The sequence below is a fragment of the Bufo gargarizans genome, chromosome 2, assembly GCF_014858855.1.
Source record: "Bufo gargarizans isolate SCDJY-AF-19 chromosome 2, ASM1485885v1, whole genome shotgun sequence".
Taxonomy (NCBI): Eukaryota; Metazoa; Chordata; class Amphibia; order Anura; family Bufonidae; genus Bufo; species Bufo gargarizans.
The window spans coordinates 19016474-19033776 of NC_058081.1; the positions used below are offsets into that span (position 1 = coordinate 19016474).

General features: G+C 42.4%; 1 protein-coding gene across 2 annotated transcripts in view; it reads left to right on the forward strand.

Annotated features, from left to right (window-relative positions):
- Positions 1–10428: 10428 nt before the first annotated feature.
- Positions 10429–17303, forward strand: part of LOC122929232 — a 66917-nt gene continuing 60042 nt past the window's right edge. For both annotated transcript variants that reach the window (XM_044282741.1, XM_044282742.1), the window contains exon 1: positions 10429–10554. In XM_044282741.1, coding sequence (XP_044138676.1) covers positions 10512–10554 — 43 coding nt within the window. In that variant the 5' untranslated portion in view covers positions 10429–10511. The remainder of the gene's footprint in view (positions 10555–17303) is intronic.

A 17303-nucleotide genomic window follows, 5' to 3' on the forward strand; every position in this document is an offset into this window, starting at 1 on the left:
TTTACGTTGCCCAGAACAGAGTTTCTCTGTGCTTCCACTATACCTCATTTATTTTCTGTCTCATGACACATTTACAGCTACAAATTATTGCCACAGTTACTTGTTATTATGAAATTCTCTGTTCATCATTTTAAATGCCCAAAGTGTGACTCAATGGTTTGTGGGACTGTCACCACCTAAACTCATAATCCAAATATAAAGCATGAGCAAAGGAAATGCCAACTCCATAGTGTAACAGCTCATGCTGACCTTCAAGAAGTAGCATTTTTTTTTATTTTGAACGTTTTGCCTCACCAAATTCCAAGAACTACAATTTTTTAATCTTTTTATTTTATTTTTATTGCTGAGTGAGGACTTGCCTTTTGAGATTATTTTAAACTCTAGCTTTTATTTAGACGATGTTAAAACTATACCAACTTGATAAATACAACACAATCTCCTCTTGAGAGCCCCAACTCCTATAGGACATCAGGGGTGACCACAGTAAACAAAAGCATAAAACATCAAGCTCCAAGATGCACAACAGACTGCATATAACACAGTGGCTTGTCTGAGCCTTTAAAAACCAGTAGGTTTCTTACAGTGTCCTTGGGAAGAGGTTATCAGATTGCCGTAGTGGACCTTCATCACAGTGTATTCAGATTACTGGATGCAGGACTATGATAAACCTAGGGAACCTATATTATAGACTATCAGGGATACTAGATTGAGGACTACAACAACCCTAGAGGACCTATATGACACAGAATACATCAAAGTGTGGAGAGTATAGAGAGAGGCGGCACTGCCAGACGTCACATTAATATTGACACCCAGTCTTTAACAGCATTACTACATTAGTGAGGCACATAGGCAGATTGATAACACTATTACCTATGAAAAATCAGGGAAGGACCCCACAATAGGATTGTTGTCTCAGTTACAAAAATTAGTTTCTAAATATGTAGCTGCTGATTTTTTGCCCCCTAGTATGTTTGAAAAAATGGTACCACAATACCCTAATAAACCAGCCTGGTATTTTGTCCCCAAAATACACAAGTCCCTAGCAGCTCCTCCAGGCCGCCCCATTGTGGTGGGCATAGGGTCTCTTACAGAGCCCCTGTCCCAATATGTTGATTGGTTGCTTAGACCCCTTCTATCTAAGGCTCCCACATATCTAAGCGATACCAGTGATTTCCTTCGGGCCATCAACCAGTTTGATTGGCACTCGGGACTCGCTTTGGTGTCACTGGATGTGGAAAGCCTCTACACTAGAATACCACATGACATGGGGATCCAGGCGATCAGCCAAATATTGAGCAAAACTGACAAGAGCTATATATACTGTCAGTTCATAGCAGAGGCACTTAACTTTATTCTTTCTAGCAATGCCTTCACGTTTAATGTCCAATGGTATAGGCAAAGGGTGGGAATGGCCATGGTACGCCTGTCTCTTGCACGTATGCTAACTTGTTCTTGACCGTTTTTGAGGACAGGTTTGTCTTCACCATGGCCAATCCATTGTCACAAGGGTGTCAAGAGCCACGTCTGACTCTGTTATACCCGGGGTCAGGAAGTCGCAGCGGGTGGCTGCACGCTCTATGTCTAAAGATAGTGCTGTTACTTAATGGTAGATTTCTGGGTTTGCCTTGCAATCCTTTTTGTCTCACTCAGGGATCCGTAGCTTCTTCTCCTCAGCTGTTTCTTGTCCAGCACTCCCAACCGCCTTATATTCCCCTCTCCCACTTCTCTAGTTGCCAGATATAGAGCTTCCTGCCTGGACTTCTATACTGACCCACTGGAGCTGAGTTGCAGTTATCCCTGGTTGTCGTACCAGAGCATTACCCTCCGATCCCTGTTGGTTGTTTGTTGTTGCCCACCTGGGACTATATGTTTTGTCAGTATTGTCTGTCTTCTCCCCTTGGTGTTTCCCTTTAGTGTTAGTGGTGCGGACTAGTGTTCCCACTGCCCTATTCACTACGTAGGGCTCATCTTAGGGAAAGCCAGGGTTTAGGAACGTGATCGGCGTACGTGTGAGAAACCCATTTAGGGACGTCAGGGCAGTCAGGTGCCAGCCTCAAGGTGAGTTAGGGGTCACCATCTTTCCCTCTCCCTTGGACAGGGCCTTCCTTTTCCCTCCCTTTGCGTCACGTATGTGATCGGCACACCGGTCGTGATATCCATGCTTGCAATATATACAGCTATTTTTAAGATATGTCGACGACGTAGTTATGATCTAGTCGGGCACTGAGATGCAATGCAGGGAGTTTGTGTCCTATCTCAACAACAATAACAATATGAACATGAGATTTACCCTTAATTTTGGGGGTCAGTCTCTTGAGTTCTTGGATGTACACATTGAGGCTGGTGAGAAAGGTATGCATACTAGCGGTCACCGTAAGCCTACAGCCACGAACTCCCTTCTGTATCACAGGAGCTTCCACCCGGAGAGTGTCAAGAAATCCATACCTTACGACCAGTTCATGCGGTTAAGGCGGATTAACAACACGGAAGAAGGCTATAGGAGACAGTCAGAGGAATTAAATGGTAGACTACTGGACAGAGGATACAAAGAGAGGGAGATAGACACAGCTCAAAAGAAAGCGGGTTCCTTTACTCAACAAGATCTGTTAAATAAGAGAACAAAAAAGTCCATAAGGAAATGGAGAGATTTGTCTTCACCTTTAAATACAGTCCTGCAGCAAACCTCATAAAACGTGCCCCCTGCAATAACTGGGACATTTTAAAAAATGAGGAAGGCTTAGAAGGGGTCGTTAACAATAGACCACTCATAGCTTTTAAAAAATGTCACACCATAAAAGACCAGATCGTAAGGAGCAGGTTTTGGTGGGGTTTCTCACTCCATCACCCAATTTATTACTTGCAGAAGTAACTATGTGGTTTACCTGATTACTTGCCAATGTGGAGACTTTTACGTAGGGAAAACTATCCGTCCCCTATTTGAGAGGTTCAGAGAACATCTAAATTCTATAAAAACCAGCAAGGGCTGTACCAGGCTCATTGAGCATGTTCGCCAGGAACACAGTGGTAATCCACCGTGTATTTCCTTTGCGGGGATAGAGCAGGTGTCATTTAGGTCCCGAGGTGGGGACAGACACCGTGCTCTCCTACAGAGGGAATTCTTGTGGATCATCAGAGCCGATGCTGTAGGTCCGCTTGGACTTAATGATAGAAATGACCTGAGTGCATTTATCTAACTGTCTGTCATGATGTTGCTTGTAAATAGAGTGTTCAGCTGGACTGAATCGAGCGGGAGACTGCAGAGGAGTCTAAGCATCTGGGTTGCTGTGAAAACCAGACGCAGTAACGGGTATAAGAAGCACCGGTGAGCGCAACTATGTCACTGGCCTGACGGAGCGCAAGTTAGCGCGAAACGGCCGTCGCCGCTGACTTCAGCTGTGTGGCACCATACGCTCCAGCCCGAAGATTTTACCTTTTTGTACGAATAAAGGACTTTTAACCACGCCGGTGAGTGCTGCTTTTTCTATTCCTCTCCCTATTTTTGTGGACACAGCATACAGATTATTAGATCAGGGACTACAGTAACCATAGAGGACCTAATTTACAGTGTATCCAGATTCCTGGCTCAAGGACTACACTTACCCTAGATTACCTACATATCACAGATATTTTGGATTACTGAATCAAAGTCTACAACAATCCTAGTGAACATATATCATAGAGTGTCCAGACTACTGGATCAAGGACTGTGGTAAACCTGGAGGACCTCTAACACAGAGTATATGGATTACTGGATCAAGGACTACATCAGCCCGAGAGGACCTACATCACAAAGTATCCAGATTACTGATCAAGGACTACACTAGCCCTAGAGCACCTATTTCACAGAGTATTCCAATTTGGACCAGGGACAAGGATAACCATAGAGGACCTACAGTAAATTAGAGTATCTGGATTACTGGATCAGGGACTAGAATAACTCTAGAGGACCTTTTTTTACAGAGTATTCAGATTATGGGATTGGGGACTACAATAATACTAGTTGACCTAAATGTGTCCACCTTGATAAGGGCAACCCCATCTAGTAGTTAACAGCACTACTGCTAGCTCTATAATACCCCAACATAATGTTTGTTTGTCTGATGACTCTTCGGAGGACTTAGTTGTACAAAGTGGTTCCTATGGAATCTAAAGTGGTTATCAAAACAATTTATATTTAGAAGGACAAGTACAATGGTTGCAGGGTGGCTACTGCTTTAGTTCCACTGGGGTCATTGTGGACCCTTAATAGAGCAATAATAGGGATAAGATGAATCCCTTATTGGGAACGTCCACACAGTCCAGTTTTCTGATTCAGTTTTGGAAGCCAAAACCAGGAATGCACTCATAAACAGAAGAAGTCATATCTGTCCTTTATACTTTGTCTCCTTCTGTGCTCCACTTTTGATTTTGGCTTCCAAAACTGCATCAGGAAACCTGATCGTGTGGTCGCACCCTTATCCTCTGACTCACACACCGATATGGTAACTCCAGACCCCGAGGGGCATGAGAACCTAACCGGAAACAGTAACACCTTCTCTGTTTTTGTCCTGTCGAAAAACAAGTAGCTGGATTCACTCTAGGTGTTTTTTTCAGATGCGGAACACATCCTTGTCTATCCTGGTATCGTTTTTCAGGATTCACAAAATAAATAAACATGATTAGTTTATTTAAACTTTTATTAATTGTAATTGTGAGTTTTTTGTATATTGTATATGATTTTATGTATAGATGAGAGAAATTTCGGAAAATTCGATTCGGCTGCTTTGGCGAATTTTACAAAAACATTTTTTGTAAGTAGCGGGTGCAATGACAGGGGGCTGCGATAGCGCCGCCCTCTTCATTGTACACCTCAGATGCCGCGTTCATACATGATCGCGGCTTCTGAGAGTAAAAGCTATAAAATTAACCGAAAAAAAAATAAAATCATACTTACCGCCTCTATTTGCTCGCGATGGGCCGACCGCCGACATCTTGCTTGAAGATCGTGAAATCTTGCACGGCCCGAGATGACGTCATAAGTCACCACTCACAGGATTCCACGAAGCATGAGGAAATTCAGCTTCGCAGCAAATCTAGCAGAGGAGGTGATAGATGGAAATTGCTCCATCATAGGGAAGCCTTTTGGATTTTCCACTACGATACCCAAATCTGAAACGTGAAATAATGTTATACTATGAAGTTTGGATTTTTGTTACTGTCACTATGGGTATCGGGTTTATTATTATCCTTATTTTTTTTGTTATATAGTATTATAACTTGGAGGATCATGTGTTTTCTGCAGTGGTAAATATTTATGGAGGCGTTAGCCGGTAGGTACCGTCACCATGAATATGTGGGCGATCTCTGCAATCTTATCGCAAATAACATATGTACTCCATATTTTTCATTGGATATTGAAACAATGTTATAATGTGCCTGTTATGAGCTCAGTGTATGTTTATATGTTTGATGTTGTTTTTATGTATGTTGGATACCGATCCCGATGATCAATCACAGTATTTACCCCTGCGGTTAAATTTGAAGACATCTATGTTTGATTACCATGATTGGAGGGCGTCTCTAGTCTATTTAGCTCAACATTCACTCCTAAGATTTTCATGTCTTTTTCTGACTGAAACGCGTTTAACTGCAGCATGCCAATGGTGTGGCTTTTAACTCATGCAAAGTAAAGGCGATTTGATTTTAAATCTTCAAATGCAGAATGATTGTATAATGGTTCTTGAAAGTGTACCTAAACCTTAAACTTTATTAAAATCTATTCTACATGTGAAGGAAATAGAATATACCTTATTTGTATTATTTTTATTTTATTTTTAACTTTTTCTAGCAAAATAGGCAACTGAAGTTCAGGTTCCTATTGCTCTTACAACATTGTATACTGGTGTACGAATTTCCTTGTGGCCACACTGGGATCTTTACAGGCCAGAGCTTCGCTCCTCCTGCCTGTACTTGCACTACCCTGCTAAAGCCTGGCATAGATGGGCACAGGCAGAAGGAACGATGTGCTATGCTGAGCTTCTGCCCTGCGCTCACTCAGCTCTGCTTATAGCCTGCACTGATGTGATATTTGTTTATTGAAGAATGCAATCCAATACTACATGCCCACGAGCAGCAAAAAGTAAGCAAACCTTTGCTTTCAGTACCTGGTGTGATCCCTTGTGTGTGTAATTGATGATTAGTCCTGCACATCAGCCTGAAGGAATTTTAGCCCATTCGTCCATACAAAACATCTTCACCTCTGTTATGTTGATGGATTTCCTCCCATGAACTGATCACTTCAGATCTTTCCACAACATTTCTATTGGATTAAGGTCAATTGTGACGATGGTTGTAGAGTGGTCACTGACCTCCAAGTAGTCAAATGGCTCTTCTGCGACATGATCATAGGAGGTGTTCAATTGCTATGGCAGCCTGAGGCCTTCTGAAGGCTCCTAGGCTTTACATAGTAAAGTGTAACAGGGCTTAAAGGGAACCTGTCACCGGGATTTTGGGTATAGCGCTGAGGACATGGGCTGCTAGATCGCCGCTAGCACATCCGCAATATCCAGTCCCCATAGTTCTCTGTGTTTTTATTGTGTCAAAAACACTATTTTATAGATATGTAAATGAACCTTAGATGAGTCCTGTCTCCTCCATACTTCAGAGATGAGTCCAGCGTTCTCTGAATCTGAGCCCAGCCACACCCACTGTGAAGGAGCCCAGCACCGCTTAGCATCCTGCGAATCTCCTCCTTACTCCCCGACGTCACAAGGCTAGAGTGCCGTAATCTCAGGATGTGCGAGCTAGCGCATGCGCAGTTCGTTCCCTGAGGCTGATGCCAGCACAGGGAAGAAATACTATGCCAACACTGCGCATGCGTTAGCTCGCACATCGCAAGATTACAGTGCTCTAGCTTTGTGACGTTGGGGAGCAAGGAGGAGGAGATTGGCAGGTTGCGGGGCGGTGCTGGGCTCCTTCACAGTGGGCATGGCTAGTAAATGTTAGTAAAAGCTCCCTGGGCTTCTTACTTGCCTCATTTACATATCTATGAAATCGGGTTTTTTGACACAATAAAGGCACAGAGAGCTATAGGGACTGGGTATTGGGGATGTGCTAGCGGCCATCTAGCAACCCATGTACTCAGCTCTATACCCAAAATCCAGGTGGCAAGTTCCCTTTAATAGAAGCACAATTGTCACGTCCGCTCCCAGCGTCGCCAGCATCTGGTTGCCAAGGTGACTAGGCAGGGTCACCTAGGGCAGAAGCATTGGCCAATCAGAGGTGGCATGTCCGGCTCGATGACATCATCGGCCATATGGACATGTCATATGACCAGGAAGTGCGGCCTATTTAAATATTCAAACTGCTGGCCACAGGTTGCCTGTGATTGGTGTATTTTCCCTTGCATTGCCTCACTAGCTCCATGTGCTCATTCTGAATCTTCTGGTTAACTGACCCCTGCTTTGACCCTGACCTTGATTCTTGGCTGTTGATTTGGGCCCTGGCGTGTCTTCCTGGTTCTGACTCCTTTCTCATTTTTTTGTCTTCTATTTCATCTTGTCTGCTCTCCAGGTATTAAGGTGGTCTTGACTCTGATTTGGGGGTTCTGCTTCAGTTTATCTTTGTCCCTCCTGATTTAACCCACCTAGTCTGTTCTGCTTTGATTTTATATTGTGGTCGTTGATCTGTCGTTAGGGTATTATTTTCTCCTTTTTGTTCTTTCCTTCCTGTATAGGACCTTACAATTATTTAAGAAGGGACTGTCGTACAGTTGTGAGCCCCATTCTGGGGAAGATTGTGCAAGTAGGTAGGGACAGTGGGACGGGTGAGTTCAGGGCAAATGATTTTCCCACATACTGAAATGGTAAATTATTGCAGTCTATGGTATAGGCTATCTAATGCTTACATGATGACGCCTCCTAATGGGAGACTTAAAAATAAAGGTAAAATATAAAAAAGGTTTTTAGAAATATAAAAAATGAATATAATTAAAAATGGAAATACTTTCCCCATTTTGCAGATAAAAATAAATAGTAACAAAATAAAGATCATTTGTATTAACGTATCTGAAAAATGTCTGTACTATTAAAAAAAGAAAGTATTTATTCTTTATGTTGAACGGTGCAGCAGAAAAAATAAATCAAAGTGGCTAAATCAACTTTTTTGGGTTTCTCCAAATTCCCAAAACATTGAATAAAAAGTGATAAAAAATACTTACCCCCAATTGGTACCAATAAAAACTACAGATCACCCCACAAAATAAAAATCCCTTACACAGCTCTGTAGGCAATAACATATTTAAAAATAAAAATAAAAAAAGTTATTGAAGTTTTTTTTTTTAAAGCATTAAAACACAAGAAAAACTATAAAAAATTTGATATGGTTGTAGATGTACTGACATGCAGAATGAAGTAAACCACATGGAACACCATAAAAACAAAATCTATAAGACAATTATGGAATTATGCTTTTTTTCCAATTCTGCCCAATTCGGATTTTTGAGTAATGACCCCTGTTTTACCCCTGAAACTGTGATCTCTCCAATACTGACTGACCCCTGTTTATCCCTGAAACTGTTACCTCTCCAAAACTGACCCCAACATTACCCTCATATAGTATGTAAACTACAGAGAATGCAGCACAACTATATATATATATATATATATATATATATATATATATATAGATACATCATAAAAATATCCATGTTCTTTATAGATGAAGTCCATAACTGAGACAGTCTGGTCAAGATGATGTTGAAGCTCATGGCCATTGACTAGTGATGAGGGGAATGGGCAATATTCGAATTTGCGATATTTCTCGAATATTTTGTAGAATATTCGTCATATATTTGCGAATTCGAGATTATATTCTTGATTGTGAAAATCAGCAATGTATTATTCACGTAATGCGACTATTATTCGCGACTTATGCTACATTTTTAAAGCTGGTATAAGTTTCCTGAGAAAATGGTTGACACGGCAAAACATTAGAATAGCTTTACATGCAGATAGAGTGCTCCAATATATTTGCACTTGCAAATTTTCTGCAATAAATGTTGTGTTTCCGCAAATTTTTTCGCAATACGTGCAACTTGTATAGTAAGGGGCAGGCAACTTTTCTATTGGTTGCTAGGGATGTTGCTAAGCTGTGACAAAGCCTTCTCATTGGTCCACTAGCTAGACGAAGGGAGAGATGATCACCCGATGTGTACTGTGTTAAAAAAAATAATAATATTTGCGAATTCTCGAAGTGCCGATATTCACGATAAAAATTTGCTTTTTTAATATTAGCACTCAACACTACCATTGACCAAGGAAATCTTTGGTAGAAAATTTGAGTAGTGGGTTATGCTTTCTCAAAGGACCTTGTGGATTCTGATTAGTCACCTGGTGTCTGTTACTCATAATACCTTTTTTTTTAAGTCAGGAGAACTTTATGGTGGACATTATGTTTGATGCTTAGAGTGCCTCATGTTCTAGTTTCTTTATGCAGTTTTTGAAGCCAAAATTAGGTGTGGATCATAAAATGAGAGAGTGTTAAGGATAGATAGTACTTCTCGTTTTTAAATCCTCTTCTGGTTTTGGCTTCAAAAACTGCATCAAAAAGCATGAACGTATGGCAGCACCATTAGATGCCCGGAACAATGTCACGAGTCATTTCATCCCCTATGTGTTTATTATTTCCCTTTTACGTTACTTCTTCATATAGCCCCAATCCTCCATCTTTTTCTGATTAACAGTATCTGATTTTGCAATACTTCATGAACAGAGATTTTTTTATTTCGTTTTTTTAGCTCATGCAATTTTTTAAAATGGACTTATTATCAGACAAGAATCTGGCTCATGAGCCCTGTGGAAACTGTAATGATGGTTGTACTGGTGGTCCCATCTTTTTCTAAAATAAATAAATAAATATATATATATATATATATATATATATATATATAAAATTATCGCTAAGAATTACTTAATAGAATAAGGGGCATCTCAGGGACTTAGAGATATAGATTAAGGCTACACTGGCAAGGGTTCAGACAATTGTAGACAAAGGAACTGGATTGTTAGCAAACAAGAAATAGAGGAACTGGCCACATGGACATGGAAAGGGCATGGAGGGAGAACGGACATCAGCCTTTTTATCCCAGGAGACAATATGACATCTGGCCCATTTTGATGATTAATGAGGTCCGCTCACTTCCATGTATGCCACCGATGGAAAAAGATGGACACAAAGAGTGAATGTTAATTCAATTTAAATCCCCTGAAGGATAATGTCCTACAAAATCAATCCTTGCTCGCTATGAAACACATATAGACCCAACTTTATCACTCTGGTTAAGAAAAAACAAGTAAAAAGCTAAAATAACTTTCATGACTAGATACAACACATGAGCAAATCTACAATTTTGGATTCTAAAAACCAGAACTACTGAGAACTTTCAACCACAGCTTGTGATATGGAGGAAATGACTTGTGTTTTCTCAAACAAAAGAAGGAACTGACTGTTGACAGTTAAAATTGTCCATCATGAAAGCTACAAGTCTCCTTCTGCTCTTCTTCGCCATCCAAGGTCAGTTGTTCCAGTAGTTTGTCCTATGTGGTTTGCTAAAAATGTCTTATTGTTCGAGGGCTTTCAAACAAATTACCTAGACGTTTCACATCTATGTTGCTCATAGAAAGAACAAGTGTACATTACTATGAATTTGAGTTCTTGTTGGATCTAGTCTTGTGCTATAATTAAGATCGTTTATGAATGTTGGAAGAAGACATTGTTGAGCTGGATGTTCTTTTTTAAGCTCATCTACATAAAAACTTTCAACTAGTGAATGTTGTTATGCTATTTCTACACAATACCCACTGCTTTTGGTTGATTAGTGTTTTTTTCATGGTGTCTTCTGAACATTTGGCTCTGATTCTTGTTTTTAGATCCTTCAGAAAACGTTGATTCTGTGGTTTTCAATAATCACCACAAGTTAATAAATATCAACCTCAATACACAGCTGGCTTTTGCATTGCCCTAGACTAGAACTGCCCTACACTTTGTGAATGCTACAGTGACAAGCCCATACTACTTGAATAACATAATTAATCCATATGTATATTAGAAAAAAGGCAGCACTTGCACAAAAAAGGAAAATAACTGTGGGTGCCAAGCCCAAGGGGAATAAGCAATTACCCAAAGTATAAAAAGAAAAAAAGGACAGCACTCCAAAAATAAAAAAGAAGAAAACTTTATTCACCCATGCGGTACAGCGACGTTTCAACTCAACAATAGAGCCTTTCTCAAGCTGAAACATCGCTGTACCACATGGGTGAATAAAGTTTTCTTCATTTTTATTTTTGGAGTGCTGCCCTTTTTTCATATATATATATATACCAGAAATAGGACAGCACTCCAAGACTTGAAAAAATTGTGTCTTTATTCACCCATGTGAAGCAGTAGCGACGTTTCAGCTCACAACTGAGCCTTTCTCAAGCAAAGAAATACAAGCTTGTGCCTATCTTAAATAGCGCTCAGATAATCAAGTGACCAATGAACATACAGATCAAAAACATGTGACCATTTACCATGTGAAGACCATTTACCTAATTGAGTCATGTGAACAATTACTTATGGAGAATATCCTGACATTTGATACATAGAATTGCACACATTTGTGTTACATCCAAACACTTTACATTTGATGGTGCATTTATCACAGTGCGTATATACGTAAACACAGTGAATTTAATCAATGTGAAATTAATAAATAGTATATAAATCATTAAAATCATCCACCACGGAGACTGAGGGAAAAAAGAGCATTTGACTATGTCCGACAATATCGCGCGTCCATGTGAATACTGGCCAAAGATAGCATTTTTAACTAATACTGCAGGTACCACATAGTGTCAAAGACAAACCTCTAATGCAAATATGCGCACACAGCTCAGCTCCACTACATCGCCAGTGACCCGGCTTCGTTGTATTCCTATGTGAGAGCCAGCGCATGCGCATAATGCGACATTGACTGGAATTGTCATCTTTGTTTCTGGAAGGGCACCAATATTACCAATGTGTCAACCTAACTATCCGGGCCAATCGGAGAGGGATACAACCTCCCGGATGGATCAACCCCTCCAAAGTTGTGGTCAGGTAAGGGGGACACCTCACGTGTTTTGGTGTAAAGCGGAGTGCTTGGAGTCCTCGGGAAGCACTAGGAACATCTATCAACAGAGGTACCCGGTCGGGGTGCCAGGAGATCAGTTACAGAGATATAACTGCCCTGACCGTGCTTACTGGTCCACATATCCGTAGTCAGGTGCACCTTGTCACAGATGGCGTTGCGCAGTGCACACCTGATTTTGTCCCCTACTTGGTTGTGCAGGGAAGGGATGGCTTGCCTTGAAAAGTATTGGTGGCTGGGCACGACGTACTGTGGGACAGCCACCGCCATAAGGTCTTTAAAACTACCCTTCTTCACCAGACGGAATGACAGCATTTCAAAGGCCAGTAATTTAGAAATGCTGGCATTCAGGGCTAGGGATCGTGGGTGGGTATGAAGGTACTTCCTCTTCCTCTCCAGCGTTTGGGAGATGGAGAGCTGAAAGCTTGCGAGGGACATTGTGGAGATGCTTGGTGACCAAGGTGTTGGTGTTGCTGACAGATCCTCTGTTTGTGGGGTGCCAGTTGGCACTGTCACTCCAGAGGTGGATGAAGAGGCCGCGACTGCAGCAGAAGAGGAAGCAGGAGGAACCAGAGACCTTTCTTGGTTTTTGAGGTGTCTACTCCACTGCAGCTCGTGCTTTGCACTTAAATGCCTGGTCATGCAGGTTGTGCTCAGGTTGAGAACGTTTATGCCTCGCTTCAGGCTCTGATTGCACAGCGTGCAAACCACTCGTGTCTTGTCGACAGCACATTGTCTGAAGAACTGCCACGCCAGGGAACTCCTTGGAGCTGGCTTTGGTGTGCTCGGTCCCTTGCTGCGGTGGGCAGTAGCAGGCGTACTGTCTAGAGGACAGCCGCTCCGCTTTTGCACCGTGCTCCCTCTTCTGCTGTGCTGGTGGCTCTGTGGGACCATCTTCCTCCGAACTACATCGGTCACTCTCATGACCTTGATTGCATGTGGGGTCGAGGACCTCATTGTCCTCCACATCATCTTCCACCCAGTCTTCACTCCTGCCTTCCTTGTCGGTCTGCACACTTTTGAAAGCCCCAGCAGTTGGCACCTGTGTTTCGTCATCATCCGAGACGTGCTGTGATGGTCCTCCCATGTACTCATCTTGAAAAATAAGTGGTTGGGCATCAGTGCACTCAATTTCTTCCACTTCTGGGGCAGGGCTAGGTGGATGGCCCTGTGAAACCCTGCTAACAGAGTCATCAAAAAGCAGAAGAGACTGCTGCATGACTTGGGGCTCAGACTGCTTGGCTGATTTGCAAGGGGGTGAGGTAAAAGACTGATGGACATAGGCTGCAGGTGCCAACTGTGGTCTTTCAGCAGGAGTCTGGGTGGGAGACAATGTGAAGGAACTGGATCCACTGTCATTAACCCAATCTACTTGTTCAGGCCTCACCATTCGTAGAGCAGCATTAGGCCCGACCAAATACCGCTGCAGGTTTTGTCGCCTACTCGCACCTGAGGAAGGGGTTTCACTTGTGTGTGTAGCGGGCACAGATCGACCACATCCTCTCCCTGCAACAGGAGCTCCACCAGCAGCACCACGACCTGGGCCACGTCCCTTATTTAAAGCTCTCCTCATATTTTTTTAATTTAGGATCTTGCCCTAAATGGGTGTTTAATTAATAGTAGAAAAGAACAAGTATGTAAAGGGTGTATCTCACACGGCCTGAATCAGACTAGGCCTCTATTAAAGATTTCTTAGCACAAAATGGCTGTATTTCAAATGCCTAATTCAAACCCCTGTATGTATAGGGGGATTACACACGCCCTGAACCAGTGTAGGCCTCCCTGCAGTAAATATATCTTTGCACAAAATGGTTGTATTTCAAATGCCTAATTCAAAAGCTGCCAACAAAATTTTTTGTGCCCAAATGAGTGTTTGTTTAGCAACTGAATTTGACAGCAATATATAAGCCTGTAATTTCACTTGTGCTGATGCTGCAATGCCTGAAAAATGTGTTTTTTGTCAAAAGAATGTGTTTTTCAAACCCCAGAAAATGATGGGTGTATTTCTAGCTTAAATTGCACACTGACTAATCCAGATGTTGTAGATTGCCAAAAAAAAACCATTTCGGAAAGTACACACCCTAAGGTATTCGCTGATGGGCATAGAGAGTTCATAGAACCTTTTATTTTTTGTCACAAGTTAGCGGAAAATGATGATTTGTTTTATTTTTTTATTTTCCTTACAAAGTCTCATATTCCACTAACTTGTGACAAAAAATAAAAACTTCCATGAACTCACTATGCCCATCATGAAATACCTTGGGGTGTCTTTTTTCCAAAGTGGGGTCACTTGTGGGGTAGATATACTGCCCTGGCATTTTAGGGGCCCAAATGCGTGCAAAGTAGTTTGCAATCAAACTGTGTAAAAAATGGCCTGTGAAATCCAAAAGGTGCTCTTTGGAATGTGGGCCCCTTTGCCCACCTAGGCTGCAAAAAAGTGTCACACATGTGGTATCGCCGTATTTAGAAGAAGTAGGGCAATGTGTTTTGGGGTGTCTTTTTACATATACCCATGCTGGGTGAGAGAAATATCTTGGCAAAAGACAAGGTTTCCCATTTTTTTATACAAAGTTGGCATTTGACCAAGATATTTCTCTCACCCAGCATGGGTATATGTAAAATGACACCAAAAAACACATTCCCCAACTTCTCCTGAGTACGGCAATACCACATGTGTGACACTTTTTTGCAGCCTAGGTGGGCAAAGGGGCCCACATTCCAAAGAGCACCTTTCGGATTTCACAGGCCAATTTTTTATTTTATTTTCCTTACAAAGTCTTATTTTCCGCTAACTTGTGACAAAAAATAAAAAATTCTAGGAACTCGCCATGCCCCTCACGGAATACCTTGGGGTGTCTTCTTTCCAAAATGGGGTCACTTGTGGAGTAGTTATACTACCCTGGCATTTTAGGGGCCCATATGCGTGAGAAGTAGTTTGAAATCAAAATCTGTAAAAAATGGCCTGTGAAATCCAAAAGGTGCTCTTTGGAATATGTGCCCCTTTGCCCACCTTGGCTGCAAAAAAGTGTCACACATGAGGTATCGCCGTACTCAGGAGAAGTTGGGGAATGTGTTTTGGGGTGTCATTTTACATATACCCATGCTGGGTGAGAGAAATATCTTGGCAAAAGACAACTTTTCCCATTTTTTTATACAAACTTGGCATTTGAACAAGATGTTTCTCTCACCCAGCATGGGTATATGTAAAATGACACCGCAAAACACATTCCCCAACTTCTCCTGAGTACGGCGATACCACATGTGTGACACTTTTTTGCAGCCTAGATGCGCAAAGGTGCCCAAATTCCTTTTAGGAGGGCATTTTTAGACATTTGGATCCCAGACTTCTTCTCACGCTTTAGGGCCCCTAAAAAGCCAGGGCAGTATAAATACCCCACATGTGACCCCATTTTGGAAAGAAGACACCCCAAGGTATTCAATGAGGGGCATGGCGAGTTCATAGAATTTTTTTTTTTTGGCACAAGTTAGCGGAAATTGATTTATTTTTTTTCTCACAAAGTCTCACTTTCCGCTAACTTGGGACAAAAATTTCAATCTTTCATGGACTCAATATGCCCCTCAGCGAATACCTTGGGGTGTCTTCTTTCCAAAATTGGGTCATTTGTGGGGTGTTTGTACTGCCCTGGCATTTGAGGGTTTCCGCAATCATTACATGTATGGCAAGCATTAGAAGTTTCTGCTATTCTCCTTATATTGAGCATACAGGTAATGAGATTTTTTTTTTCCGTTCAGCCTCTGGGCTGAAAGAAAAAATAAACGGCACAGATTTCTTCATTCGCATCGATCAATGTGGATGAAAAAATCTCTGCCCCCCAAAAAAAAGGAGGGGAAAGGCGTCTGCCAGGACTTAGGAGCTCCGCCCAACATCCATACCCACTTAGCTCGTATGCCCTGGCAAACCAGATTTCTCCATTCACATCAATCAATGTGGATGAATAAATCATTGCCGTGATTTTTTATTGATTTTTCATATACAAAGTGTTTGCCAAAGCATATGAACACCGCCGCCTCCTCAGCTCATATGCCTCGGCAAACGTATCTTTTACTGCAGAGGAGAAATCTCGACTTTTGTGTAATCTGAAAGCAGCGCAATGCTTCTGTCAGAATGCACATCAGTGCTGCAGCTAGTCAATCGGTTGGTCCACCTGGAAGGTAAAAAAATAAATAAAAAATAAGAAAAAACCAGGCCGCAACGCAATAAATTTTACGTCACGCTTGTCTCTCCATTTCACCGCGAGCAGTTCTTGGTTACACAAGGCAGCCCTCTCCCCCCTTGCAAGACGGGTGGTAACGAGCCGTTGGGGGAAGCCTGCACGACTAGTTCGCGCAGTGCCACAGCAGCCAATCTGTTCTAGAAACAAATGCCTGAAGAGGGCCACACTTGTGTAGAAATTGTCCACATAAAGATGGTACCCCTTGCCAAATAAGGGTGACACCAAGTCCCAGACTATCTTCCCACTGCTCCCCAGGTAGTCAGGGCAACCGACTGGCTCCAGGGTCTGATCTTTACCCTCATATATCCAAAATTTGTGGGTATAGCCTGTGGCCCTTTCACAGAGCTTATACAATTTGACCCCATACCGGGCGCGCTTGCTTGGGATGTATTGTTTGAAGCCAAGGTGCCCGGAAAAATGTATAAGGGACTCGTCTACGCAGATGTTTTGCTCAGGGGTATACAAATCTGCAAATTTGTTGTTGAAGTGGTCTATGAGGGTCCGAATTTTGTGGAGCTGGTCAAAAGCTGGGTGGCCTCTGGGACGGGAGGTGGTGTTATCGCTAAAGTGCAGGAAACGCAGGATGGCCTCAAATCGTGCCCTGGACATGGCAACAGAGAACATGGGCATGTGATGAATTGCATTCGTGGACCAATATGACCGCAATTCATGCTTTTTGGTTAGACCCATGTTGAGCTTCAACTGCCCTTCTGGTGCTCGCCACTTCACCATGTTGTAAGGCAGTGCTGGTACTAGATCCAGGGAGGGCTGCGCTGCTGGTGTATGCCTCACCGCGTAATCCGACAGCACCAGCCCCACTCTGCTGCCCTTGAAGCGGATCCTGCACAACCTGTGGTGTAGCAACACAGGGCTGGGTACGCATGTTGGTATCAGGGACCTCAACCTCCTCGTCCGAA